Genomic DNA, 13190 nt, shown 5'->3' on the forward strand with positions numbered 1-13190 from the left:
GTTGTGGGTGGGGACTGGAATAGGACTGGAACAAGGAATTTTCCACGTACTCCACGAAGAGACAGGCATTACTAGGTCCCATGTGGGTACCCATGGCAACCCCTCTGACCTGAAGAAAATGAGAGAAGTTGAAAGAGAAGTTGTTGAGGGTGAGGACAAGCTCGGCCAAGCAGAGGAGGGTGGTAGTGGGTGGGGATGATTCAGGTCTTTGCTCCAGGAAGAAGCGGAGAACCTTAAGACCCTCCTGGTGGGGAATGGATGTGCAGAGCGATTGCACATCCATGGTAAAGAGGAGATGGCTGGAGCCAGTAAACTGGAAGCTTTGAAACCGGTGTAAGGCATCAGATGACTCATGGATGTACGTGGGTAGGGATTGAACTGGGGGGAGATGACTGAGTCAAGGTCGGAACTTCTGGTAATTTACAATGGGTTACTGAATTGTTCTTCTTGGAGATCAGCAGCACCTACAGGTTGTGGCACAGCTACATTTCCTTTGCTATATGCTTCCTCATGTTTATGCTATTATTGATACACTGTCTTGAATTCCCAGTGTCCCCAAAAGTCGAGGGAGGGTAAGTGAACAGCTGCTTCCTAGCTGTTATTTCACTGGAGTCTCGACTGAACTGGTAATGATCTTTGCTGAAGAACTGCTTTTATGCTCAGTCACATGCTTTGTAACTTTACCATGTTTTCTTTCAGCGAAGGACCAGCATGTACAGGGCCATCTTTTCACAGGTGATGTCGGATTTCAATACAGTCACATTGTAGCCCAATAATCTGAGTTGTTAATTAGAAATGGAGCATGCAATCTATTTGGTTCTGTCCAAATATGTCACTTGTCTTTTTTCCTGTCAGTGTGGGCCCATCTCGTGATCTTGTTTAAATTGCACAATAAATGACCCAAACTGACCTGATTTTTCTGTTGCAAAACATTGCAGCTGTACTGACTTTACTACATTCCTGTTCTGGTTAAACTAACCTCATTTAATTATCTTTAATCTGAACCCACATTATGTTTCTGTCCTTAAGTGTTCTTCCATGAGTGTGCCATTCTGATTAACATTTGCAGCTCTACATCGTGTCCTTTTTAAACCATTCAGCAGTACATCAGCAGATTCCTTTTTAGGTAGACAAAAAAGTGGTTATGTTTGATAGTTTGGGTTCTGCTTAACGAATGAGTGTCATATGGTGACTTAGTGAATAATTACTTCTCCATACCAGCTTGATCATCTGTGGAGGTACAGGGTTAATTCAAGTTTTGACATTGTTGAAATAATCTTGTGACTTCAGGCTATATTTTTCATTTTCTCATGGGACGTGGGCTATGCCAATACTAATTGCCCATTGCCAGTTGCTCTGGAGAAGGTGGTACTGAGCTGCCTTCTTGGAGACTGGCAGTCCTTGGAATGTATTTTGACCTAGTTGACAGTGAAAGAGCAGCAATTATGTTTCCAAGTCAGAATGGCGTGTGGCTTGGAGGGGGTCTTTCATAAATCATCAGCAAGCTAATGGTGAAAGGTGGGGTATCAGAACTTGATGCTGAAATAAGATTGACCAGTTTTTATCAAAGTAAATGTTGCAAATGTTGGCTAACTGAAATAAAAACAAATGTCTCTGCAATTGACCTCGTTCCTATTATAGATCTTGTCCGATCTGCTAAATTGTCTCCTGTTTCTGCATTATTTATTGCACCACCTTATGATTCATGTATGCTCTGTCATAACTAAAAATGAAGAAGGAGCGTAGAAATTGACTGAAATGTAGCTTTGCAAATGTATTTAGGTAGAGATGATATTACCAGTTCTAAATGTCATTGTTTATCACCCAATTTGTGATGATCAGCCTTTTATCAATATAAAACTGGGTGAATATAGAACAACGACGAAGGAGACTGTGCTAATATCTAAAAGCTGAAGTTCTGTATTTCTCTGTGCTGTTAGATGGAGACTTTGTTTTATAAAAAAAATTCCATTTAAACTTCTGGTAAATTTTCTTTTGTACTTTTTCTTCCCCTTGAGACTGTTCCACATTGAGGGAGTTTTGTTCAGTGGGAGGCTGTAAAAATGTCTGTCTCCATGGGGGCTCCCCCTTTAACATTTCCTTGTGTTAGTTGTGGCTCCGTTAATGGGATTTCACCTGTGAGTCAGTAGGTTGTGGGTTGAAGTTCCGTTCCAGACTTGAGCGCAAACATCAAGACTGACTGTCCAGTGCAGTACTGAAATAAAATCACCAAAATGCTGCTCTGAAAGTATCAGTGGAGAGGGAAACAAATGAACATTTTGAGACTCTTTGGAATCAGGCTTGTGTTACACTGTTGGAAGTGTCAGATTTTTGGATTTGGTGTTAAACTGAGTCTCATAGAGTCACAGAGATGAACAGCACTAAAACAGATCCTTCAGTCAAACATATCCATACCAACCAGATATCCTAGGTAAATCTCTGGTCCCATTTGGCCCATATCCCTCTTTAATCTTTCCTATTTGTATATCTATCCAGATGCCCTTTTAAATGTTGTAATTGTTCCAGCCTCCCCACTTGCCCTGGCAGCTTGTTCCATACATGCACCACCTTCTGCACAAAAAAGTTGCTCCTTTAATGTCCCTTTTAAACCCTTCCCCATTCACCTTAGGCCTATGCCCTGACTTTTTGACTTGCCCACCCCTAGTCTGTTTACCCTATCTATGTCCCCCCCATGGTCTTATGAAAAGGTCACCCCATCAGCCTCTGATGCTCTAGGGAAAATAGCCCTAATCTGTTTAGCCTCTCTTCTCTAACTCAAACCCTCCAGCCCTGGCAAAATCCTTGTAAATCTTTTCTGAACCCTTTCAAGTTTCACGATATCCTTCCTAAAGCAGAGAGACTGGAACTGAACACAGTATTCCAAAAGTGGCCTAACCAATGCCTGTAAAGCCGCAACATAACCTCCCAACTCCTATACTCAATGCACTGACAAAGGCAAGCATACCAATACCTTGCTCACTACCCTGTCTACACGTGACTCCATTTTCAAGGAACTATGAATCTGCACTCCAAGGTCTCTTTTTTTTTTATTTTTGTTCAGTAACACTCACCAGGACCTTACCATTAAGTGTATAAGGCCTGCCCTGATTTGCCTTTCCAAAATACTCCAGCTCACATTTATCTATATTGAACTCCAGCCGCCACTCCTCAGCCCATTTTCCCATCTGATCATGATCCTGTTATACTTTGAGGTAGCCTTCACTGCCCACTACACCTCCAATTTTGGTGTCATCTGCAAACTTTCTAACCATACTGCCTGTGTTCGAATCCAAATCATTAATATAAATGATGAAAGCAGTGGACTCAGCACCAATCCTTGTAGCACACTGCTGGTTACAGGCCTCCAGTGTGAAAAGCTACCCTCCAACACCATTCTCTGTCTTCTATCTTCGAGTCAGTCCTGTAAACAAATGTCTAGTTCTCCCTGTATTCCATTTGTTCTTACTTTGCTAACAAGTCTACCATGAGGAACCTTGTTGAAAGCCTGCCTGAAGACAATATACATCATGTACACCACTCTGCCCTCAACAATCCACTTCATTACTTGCTCAAAAAACTCAATCAAGTTAGTTCTCCCAGGTGAAAGTAGAAGATCCTGTGTGAGCTTTGAAGAGGAGCAGGGAAGCTTTACTGTGTCCTGGCCATTACTTATTCCTTAATTCATACTGGATTACCTGGTTATTTTCATATTGCTATTCTGGCAGCTTGCTGTACACAACCTGGCTGTGGAATTTCCTGCGTTACAACATTGACTATACTTCCAAAATATGTCATCACCTTTGGGACATCCTATGGCTATGAAATGTATTGTACAGATTTCCGTTTTCAATGTTTTATCTGCTCTTGTCCTTCTAGGGTAGAAATTCCATATCATCTGACGTGTGCAATTTAAGGTCAGCTTGTAGCCTTAGCATGTTCCTTTTGTCAATTGTGTGCCAATTAAACCTCATCCTGCACTCTAGTTTCTTGAGACTGAGGGTGTTGCATTCAGTGTTTGGAAAACTGTTCAGTTCTGGACATTGTATCTCATGTAGAATATACTCGCCATGTAGGGGTACAGTGCTGATTCACCAGAATAATCCTAGGACTGAAAGGGGTAAATGATGAGGATAGGTTTCATAGTCAAGGCTTGTGTTCCCTTAGAGGTGTTTAAAATGATTGAATGATTTGACAGGACATGTAGAAGAAGCTATCTCCTCTGGTGGGAAACTTGATGAAAGGCCTACACTTTAAAATTACAGGAAAGCCACTTAGGGAGTTGGGGGTGATATTAGAAAACTTTACAAGGCATAGAGGAAATCTGGAACTGTCCTTACCATCCCTGCCCGAAAAGCTGTTGCAGCTGGGGGTTAACTAGCAATTTTAAGCTGAGGTTTTGTTTTGTTCAGCAGGAATGTTAAAATTACCGATTTAAGATCTGTCATGATAAGAGAGACTCGATCTTCTCCTGTATTGTGTTCTTCGATAAGTTTAGACAGCACTGACCAAGAAAACGGATCGACTAGTTCAACAGAATACATTCCAAAATATAAATTGAAACTGTGTAGATTCTATTTTTCAACAATTTGAAAGGATGTGAATGTGTTAAATTTCAATATAATATGTACTCATGACTTTTGGTCATCACTTACAGCACACAGACTTCTAATGCTGCAGTCACACTGGATTATGGTTCTCCACGAGATATAGAGGTTGATGAATCGGACTTCGATAAAATGTCAACAAAGGAAGAAGTTTCTGATAAAAGTAAGTGTGCTCCTGCATTAGGAAGGTTCAGTGACTGCTAAGGCATCTTGTATCTTGTTAAAGTACAGTTAATGTCACGTCATTTGCAGCGTTGAGTTTACTAGATCACAATATTAAACTACAAGACTTAGATTTTATGTGTAACTTATTGCTTGTTCTTGCTCTTGGTATTTTTCCAACACAACAGATCCCAGAGTAGAATGTGTCCTTGGGGCAGTTAATTATTTCAGTTCATTGAATCATGCCACCATGTGATCTTCCTTGACATACTGCTGAGCTTGTCTGTTTCTCCTTTATTTTTCATCCAGAGAAAACTGGGAGTTGGAAGATGCCCAGCTTGATTAATTGGTCACTGGGGGTAGGACACAGGATACATCCGGGCCCAACAGCTAGGACCAGGTGTGGATTGGAAGGAGGGGCAGCTATTCTCGGGCTGCGGCCTGGGAGAGTGGAACCTGTGATTTCTGTCTCTGGTAGTCACTGTCCTGCCTTTTTGTCAGAGCATTCTGGTATAGGCTGCACCCAGAATGTGCCTTTACTGAGGCACCACTACATTATTGGCTATCTTCTAGATGGGCAGTTACACTGGGCTCCCTTATGAACGTTAGAAGATCTTCCTGAATCTTTTAGGGGAGAAAACAATAAAGACTTATATTTAAATAGCACTTTCCAAGACCACTCGACATGTCAAAGTGATTTATAACCAACGCTGCAGTTTTGAAATATGACTACCATGTTTTAGTTGAAGAACAGCATGGATTTCTCCTGCAAGCCAAGTAATGTCAACAAAACCGAGCAGTGTGGTTTTTCCAGTACAGATCATATATGTCCTGCACAAGTGTGAGCTGATTATTTCCAACTCCCATTTGGGGATGTTCATGTTCCAATCTGAATCTCTTGACACACAGATCTGTGGCAATATTAATGCAGTGTTAATCACCCATAACTGTTGTGACTAGTAGTGAGTTGAAACCTGTCTCTCCTTTCTGAAGAAGGTTCCTGGCCCGATACGTCAACTTTCCTGCTCTTCTGATGCTGCCTGGCCTACTCTGTACCTCCACAGTGTAATCTCTAACTGGACCGTCTGCAGTTCTTGCTTTCTCTGACCACTGACCACTGATTTGTGTTGTTTTTATTCCTGTAGCTGTTGCAATTCTCTAAATTGTTCTGCATTTCCTTTAAAGTGAGTTCAAACACAGTCCTGTTGAACAGAGAAGGGCATAGTGTGAGTTGAACTTGTGTTAGTCACAGGGCATACCAAGGACAGGTCAAAGCAGTCAATTGAAGTCCTCTGTTTAAATGAGAACAAGAGGATATATCAGTTGAAGATTAGCTCACTTCCTGGCAACCACACTTGCTTTCACAATACTGGAGAATGTTGAGTTAGGCTTGGTCATAATCAATTACATGGATTGCACTGACTTAAAGGAGTTTTCCATGTAAGTTTATGTTAATGAGTTTCTCTGGAAATGTAAAGATATTTTGTTTTCTTTTAAATACATTCATTCATGGGATTATGTCTTTTGTCCAAAGCCAGTTTTGCTCATGATATTCTTGGGGCAGGTTATCGATAGCTGACATGTTGCTTAATTTTGGAACTTTGGATGTAAGTTGTTGGATGATATTCCCTAAGTAATGTGGAGCTGCTATCTTTCATTTCAAAAGTAATTGAGTGGAAATGAAATGCTTTGGATGTGAAAACACAGAAGTGCGCTTCAGAAATGCAACTTCTGTCCTTCTGGTGCCATCAGCTTTAAGGTTATTTGTTTCTATAGTGACAAATTGTGTTCGGTGAGGCAAGAACTGTTTGTACTAGTAAGTGTTAGGCTTTTGAACTCATAGTGTCAGCAACAAGTATTTCTGGGTCAAGAAAGAATTATAGTTCAGAATCTGGTTTTTCTACTTTGCCCCAAACGTGGTCTCTAATTGAATGTTAGAACTGAAGATCAATGCATTAAAATGATATTTTCCACTTCATTGCACACCAGTCTCCTGTCTTCATTAGCATGGAAAATTTGCTTTTAAGTAGAGGAAAGTGGGCCCTTTGAGACCAGAGATGTGAATCCTTTGTAATGTGACTGTTTAAATGGCATGCAGTGAAGACTGTACTTGGTGGTTTTTCCAGTTGCTGAGTCTGGAGAATTAAAGAAGTGGATATGGATAACAATGATCTCAGACCCCACCCTGAATGTGTGGCATTCCAGAGAGCTGTTTGTACTGCACGCTCATTTTCACTCCTCACCTTTTGCTGGTCACAGCCGAGATCGATAACCACAAGCTGCTTTACTGCATTTTTCTTTTCCTTCAGGGACAATGCAAGGACCCAGGTTTGATTCCAGCCTCGGGCAACTGCCTATGTGGAGTTTGCACGTTCTCCCCATGTGTGTGTGCGGTTTCCTCCCACAGCCCAAAGATATGCAGGTTAGGTGGATTGGCCATGCTAAATTGCCCGTAGGGTTCAGGGGTGTGTGGGTTATAGGGGGATGGGTCTGGGTGGGATGCTTCAAGGGGCGGTGTGGACTTGTTGGGCCGAAGGGCCTGTTTCCACACTGTAGGTAATCTAATCTAATCATAGGCATCTGGTGAAAGCACAGATGTCACTTCTTTGTCAGATGCTCATATTGGAGAAAGTCTTCAGCTTGAATCAATATTAGATGTTTAGTTAATGCTCAGTGATAGTTTGGAGAGTAGTTAATAGATTGGGAAGTGGCCTGTATTGGTTTGACAGGAAGGAGTAGTCAGTACACAAATAAATATTTAATTTATGCTCCACTTAAGCCACATAAAGAGTAGATAAGAATTAATTAGAATTAACTTTATCTCTGTCAATTTTTATTTTTGCTTCTTAATCAATATTCATATCCATTCATTTATTCACTAATCGGGTGTAGAATGTCACTGGGAGGGCATTTGTTCTGTGACCCTAATAGGCCTTCATAACAAGTGGTTTGTTTTGTGTGCAAGTTTATGGTTTTCTTTTAGGCAGGTGTTGGTTTCAATCACCACCTCCTGCCTGCTTTAAATTTTGGGGAAGGGAAGATTGAGAAGATTTGTAGCTCAGGTTGAGTTTCTGGATGTGAGTTTGCTCACTGAGCTGGAAGGTTAGTTTTCAGACATTTCGTCACCATTCGAGGTAACATCATCAGTGAGCCTCCGATGAAGCGCTGGTGTTATGTCCTGCTTTCTATTTAACTGTTTAGGTTTCCTTGGGTTGGTGATGTCACCCACGCAGGAAATGACATCACCAACCCAAGGAAACCTAAACAGATAAATAGAAAGCGGGACATAACACCAGCACTTCATCGGAGGCTCACTGATGATGTTACCTAGAATGGTGATGAAACGTCTGAAAACTAACCTTCCAGCTCAGCGAGCAAACTCACATCCAGAAGGGAAGATTGATGTAAATCAATGCTTGTAGCTGTGGCCCTGTCTGGCAATAGAAAAGCCAAGGGCCACTGAGGAACCTTGGTAGAATGACCTCCCTGATTGGCACTTGCTTCCAGGGTTTCTGCCCCTTTTAAAAGCCTCCAAAAGCTACTAGCCAGTTCTTCAGCCCCACCGGCAGTACTGTGTAAAGCAAAGAAATGGAGTGCAGGTAAATTTGGTTGACCTCGCCAAGGATGCCAGCCAAGTCCCAGTGGAAGGCGTTGATCAGTAAGTTTCCTCAGGAGAGGGATCACTTTCAACATGGGGTGTCTATGCCATCATCAGGGGAGGGGTGGGTGGTGTTCCCTCCACTAATGGCCACCCCACCAACCCAAGGGAAAATAGCTTCCCCACATTGCATCAAGTACCATGCAGCTGTTAGAAATCTGTTAAACAGAGGGTTGGAAGTTTGAGGCAGGCAGGATACATGTCTGCAATCAGATAAGCCACTACCTTATTGACTGAGGCAAGCAAGCTCGAGGGGCAGAATGGTGTACTGCTGCTTCTGATTCATATCCTAGAATACCCTGGTTGTGCAGATCTAGCTTTCCTCCTGGGGTGGATGCAGCAGTGTTTTGGGAGGGGTTAGATTTCAGATCTTCCCAATTAGAGCACTGGTATTTAACCGTTTGAGCTAGGCTAGAATCATGCCTCCCCAGTTGTGTAACCTGTGATGGTTTGGTACGAAATGGAAGTTGGATAGTCTTTATGGCCAGGAAGTTCATTCTAATCTTAAACTGGATTTTGCTTGGAAATTTCCACCAAGAGAAATTATGAAACAAATGTAGTAGGAATGGGAAATATCATTTTGATACATTGGTCCGAGTGTGAGATTTATCATATTTCCTTGTCAACTTTTCTTTTGATGTATTACCTTTGCTCAATTGCTCACCACAGCCATCACAAGCTTTATTTGCACAAATTCCATTCAGCTCATCTAGTTCACCCCCCAATAATAGTGGGTCCATCTGATTCCAAAGTATTTGCCTCTTCACCAGACAGCAGAACTTTCCATTGTTGGATTTCATTATCCATCTGCCATCAATCTTAATCTTGGTTTAACTGTATATATCATCTGTGTTCCTTTATTACTGCAGCCATGTTTTAACTTGAAATGTGCTCCTGATTAATATGACTGCGTAAGGAAATTGCAGGAATGGATGCAAGGCCACCATTGTGTTTCTGTTACAAGTCTGTCTTCAAAACTATTGCTGCTTGTGCATGCTTACATTTTGGTTGGAAATGGTGTATTTTGAAACTGAAAAAATGTTGGAATACAATTGCATATCAGTGTACACTTATTTACTGAACATTGCAAAGACTAATGTGCTTCTTGGTGTAGAGGCATACAGTGTTTTAGCTTTTAATAGAGGGATCGAGTTCCGGAACCAAGAGGTTATGGTGAAGCTGTACAAAACTCTGGTGCGGCCGCACTTGGAGTATTGTGTACAGTTCTGGCCACTGCATTATAAGAAGGATGTGGAAGCTTTGGAAAGGGTGCAGAGGAGATTTACTAGGATGTTGCCTGGTATGGAGGGAAGGTCTTACGAGGAAAGGCTGAGGGACTTGAGGCTGTTTTCATTAGAGAGAAGAAGGTTGAGAGGTGACTTAATTGAAACATATAAAATAATCAGAGGGTTAGATAGGGTGGATAGGGAGAGCCTTTTTCCTAGGATGGTGACGGCGAGCACAAGGGGCATCGCTTTAAATTGAGGGGTGAAAGATATAGGACAGATGTCAGAGGTAGTTTCTTTACTCAGAGTAGTAAGGGAATGGAACGCTTTGCCTGCAACAGTAGTAGATTCACCAACTTTAGGTACATTTAAGTCGTCATTGGATAAGCATATGGACGTACATGGAATAGTGTAGGTTAGATGGGCTTGAGATCGGTATGACAGGTCGGCACAACATCAAGGGCCGAAGGGCCTGTACTGTGCTGTTATGTTCTATAAATGTTTCAGCGTAATTTCTTAACTGGTGCGGACAGGACTTGGTGATTTATAGCCAGTGCAAGCAAAGTCCCAAACCTAAAATATCCTTTTGTTGTAATCCCCTTTAGGAGATGTACTACAGATAGTTGCACAGAGTTTTATTTCAACTGGTCCAGGCTTTTATACCACTAGAAGAGATGGTGAGGTCAAAGTGCGATTGCATGATTCTGATTCTTCAGAACAGCCACCAGTGACTGTCCATCAGATGTTCGTGGAGTCTGTTAGAAAGTATGGGGACTACATGGCCCTCGCATCAAAGAATGGCGAAAACTGGAAGAAGCTAACGTTCAAGCAGTATTACAATGAATGTAGAGATGCTGGAAAAAGCTTTCTGAAGGTAGATGGAACTAATATCTTCTGCATGTACAATCACTGCCAGTTCAGAGTACATTATACTATCTCTAAGCTTTGGATTGCTTTTTAATTATATCGAAAATTAATTGTTAAAACTCTAAGTGGACTCATGAGTCCAACTGTGAAATGGACATTCCAAAGCAAACAAAGATTGTGATGTGGCAGTGTATTTTTCTCTTTAGCTTGCATGGTTTTAATTATTGGTAGCTGCAGACGGCTTTCAATGCCCCAGCACAGCACAGTTGACTCTGGCTCACCCCAAATCCCACACGGGTTTTTGACTGGGTAGGTGGAAGAGACCAGGTTAATGCAGGGAGTGAGGGTGTTCTAACTTCCAAAAAATGGGACTTCATTCCCAAAGAGATAGTAAGAACTGCTGATGCCGGAGACAGAAGTGTGAAACTGGAGTAATATAGCAGGCCAAGCAGCGCCAGAGGAGCACGAAAGCTGACATTTTAGTTTGGGATCCTTCTTCAGGCGGGAAGTGAAGCTAGGCCTCCTCTGAAGAAGGGTCCTGACCTGAAACGTCAACTTTCCTGTTCCTCTGTTGCTGGCCTGCTGTGTTCCTCTAGCTCCACACTTCATTTCCAAAACATTTTACTGCAATTTAGAGGCCATTGTTATTTATTTTTCAGCCCCACAGAAATGAAAATGTGTTTGTGCAAATCCAGGACAGAGTATACTTCAGCAGATCTTGAAGATTGCACTACCACTCTAATCCATTTCTGTAACTGCGCTCGGAGGTTCAGCATTGAAATTGAGGAGTATGCTCATTTCAGTGCACACTAGAGCTGACTAAACAAAGATTTATAGAATTCCTACAGTGTGGAAACAGGCCCTGTGGCCCACCAAGTCCACATCAACCCATGGAGCATCCCACGCAGGTCCCTTTTCCCCCATAACCCAAATAAGCTACACATCCCTGAACACTACGGGCAATTTAGCATGGCCAGTCTACCTAACCTGCATGTCCTTAGATTATGGGAGGAAACCCCATGCAGACATGGCGAGAATGTGCCAACACCACACAGACAGAGCCACCTGAGGGTGGAATCGAACGCATGTCCTGGCACTGTGAAGCAGCAGTGCTAACCACTGAGCCACTGGGCTACCCAGAGAGTCTTGGCCAATTTAGAATTGTTGCAACCATCCTTGCAGAGCACTTCCAAGTTTCTGCCTTTCTGATTTTTGTTATCTTTGTTCCCATTTATACCTGTGATGTTGATCTCAGTTTGCCTTTAGTGGATTTCCTGAATAACATGTACATTACCATTTTCAGCCCTTTAACTCCACATGACTTGCCTAATGCAAGTTGCAGTGGTTGTAAGTGGTTTTTTACACGTTGTTGTTGTTAAATAATGTACAGGACCTTTCCAAGTTTTAGGTATTTTTAAACAAACTTCTCATGTATGCGATCATGTAGCTTTTGAAGTAACTGGGACTTGAATACAGACCTTCATTGCTGAGAAATTGGGGCACCATGACTGCACCATGAGAGTCTTCACTTCTCCAATTCTGTCTCTTTATAGACCGTAGTGTTCTTACACACAACTGAACATTTCATTTGCCCCTCATCAAATCACCCAAAGTATCACTTCATGTATGACCACCACCAGTGAACCTTTCCACTTCTAATCTAGTCTTACGTTTAAATTTCTACCTGCATCCACTTGACACTCCAATCCAGATCAACAGCTTATTTCTGCCCAGCTCAGCCAGCCAGTACCATTGCTTGAAGTATTATAGAGACCCAAACCTGTTACAGTGATTAAATTGTGGTGGGAAGTCAACAGCTTTTAAAATTGAAGTAATATTTGCTCATTGTGAAAACAACTTCATATTTTTGCGTGCTTTATGGGTTGCAATGTGTTCATTTGTGTGTGAAGTACCTTTTGTGAAGACTGTGTATTTTGTTTAACGTCTGCATTTATTTGCAGCTTGGCCTCCAACGTTTCCATGGTGTGGGAATTCTGGGTTTCAATTCTCCAGAGTGGTTCATTGCGAATATTGGAGCAATCCTGGCAGGGTATGGCTCAGTTGATTTGATTAGACTGTGATGGCAGGAACTGTGGTTTTGCAAGAAGATTATTTAGTTGCTGCAGAAAATATCGCTGTCTTCCAATTTGCCTTTCTTTTGCATTAAAACACACTAAGGCATTTTAATGTGCCACCGCTCTGGTACCTGTCCAAATATCCATTTTCATGTATGAATGTTAATTCTAAGTGCAGGCAAACCTTTTCGAACCAATTTTGACCTTCCCTTGAAATTAACACATGTTAACTATCAGTGAATGTTAGGCTGTCGAGCTATATAAAGTGACCATGGGAATCACAGATTTCATACAGTGGAGGGCATCTGTGCTGGCTCTCTCTGATCACTTTTTTTACTTGATATCATCCTCCAGGTTCTCCCTTGAAGATCAACCACTTTCAAATAACAATGTAATTCCCTTCTATGCTTCTACTACAGCCTTGGGAAGTGCATTCCAGACCTTAACTACTTGCTGTGTGAGAGACCTTTTCCTCCGGCTTCTTTTGTCTCGTACTTTAAACCTGGGACCTCTCCTCTTGATCCTTTAACAAGAGGGAACAGTTTCTTCCTGCCGATTCCATTCAGGCTCCTTTGTTTTATATTGTTTTGAATATCCT

General features: G+C 41.9%; 1 protein-coding gene across 5 annotated transcripts in view; it reads left to right on the top strand.

Annotated features, from left to right (window-relative positions):
• Positions 1 to 13190, top strand: part of acsbg2 (acyl-CoA synthetase bubblegum family member 2) — a 50887-nt gene that overhangs the window by 11457 nt on the left and 26240 nt on the right. For all 5 annotated transcript variants that reach the window (XM_048559660.2, XM_048559664.2, XM_048559661.2 and 2 more), the window contains 3 exons: positions 4655 to 4767; positions 10256 to 10524; positions 12479 to 12567. In XM_048559660.2, the coding sequence (XP_048415617.1) occupies positions 4655 to 4767; positions 10256 to 10524; positions 12479 to 12567 (471 nt within the window). The remainder of the gene's footprint in view (positions 1 to 4654; positions 4768 to 10255; positions 10525 to 12478; positions 12568 to 13190) is intronic.

This window comes from Stegostoma tigrinum, chromosome 30 (assembly GCF_030684315.1).
Source record: "Stegostoma tigrinum isolate sSteTig4 chromosome 30, sSteTig4.hap1, whole genome shotgun sequence".
Taxonomy (NCBI): Eukaryota; Metazoa; Chordata; class Chondrichthyes; order Orectolobiformes; family Stegostomatidae; genus Stegostoma; species Stegostoma tigrinum.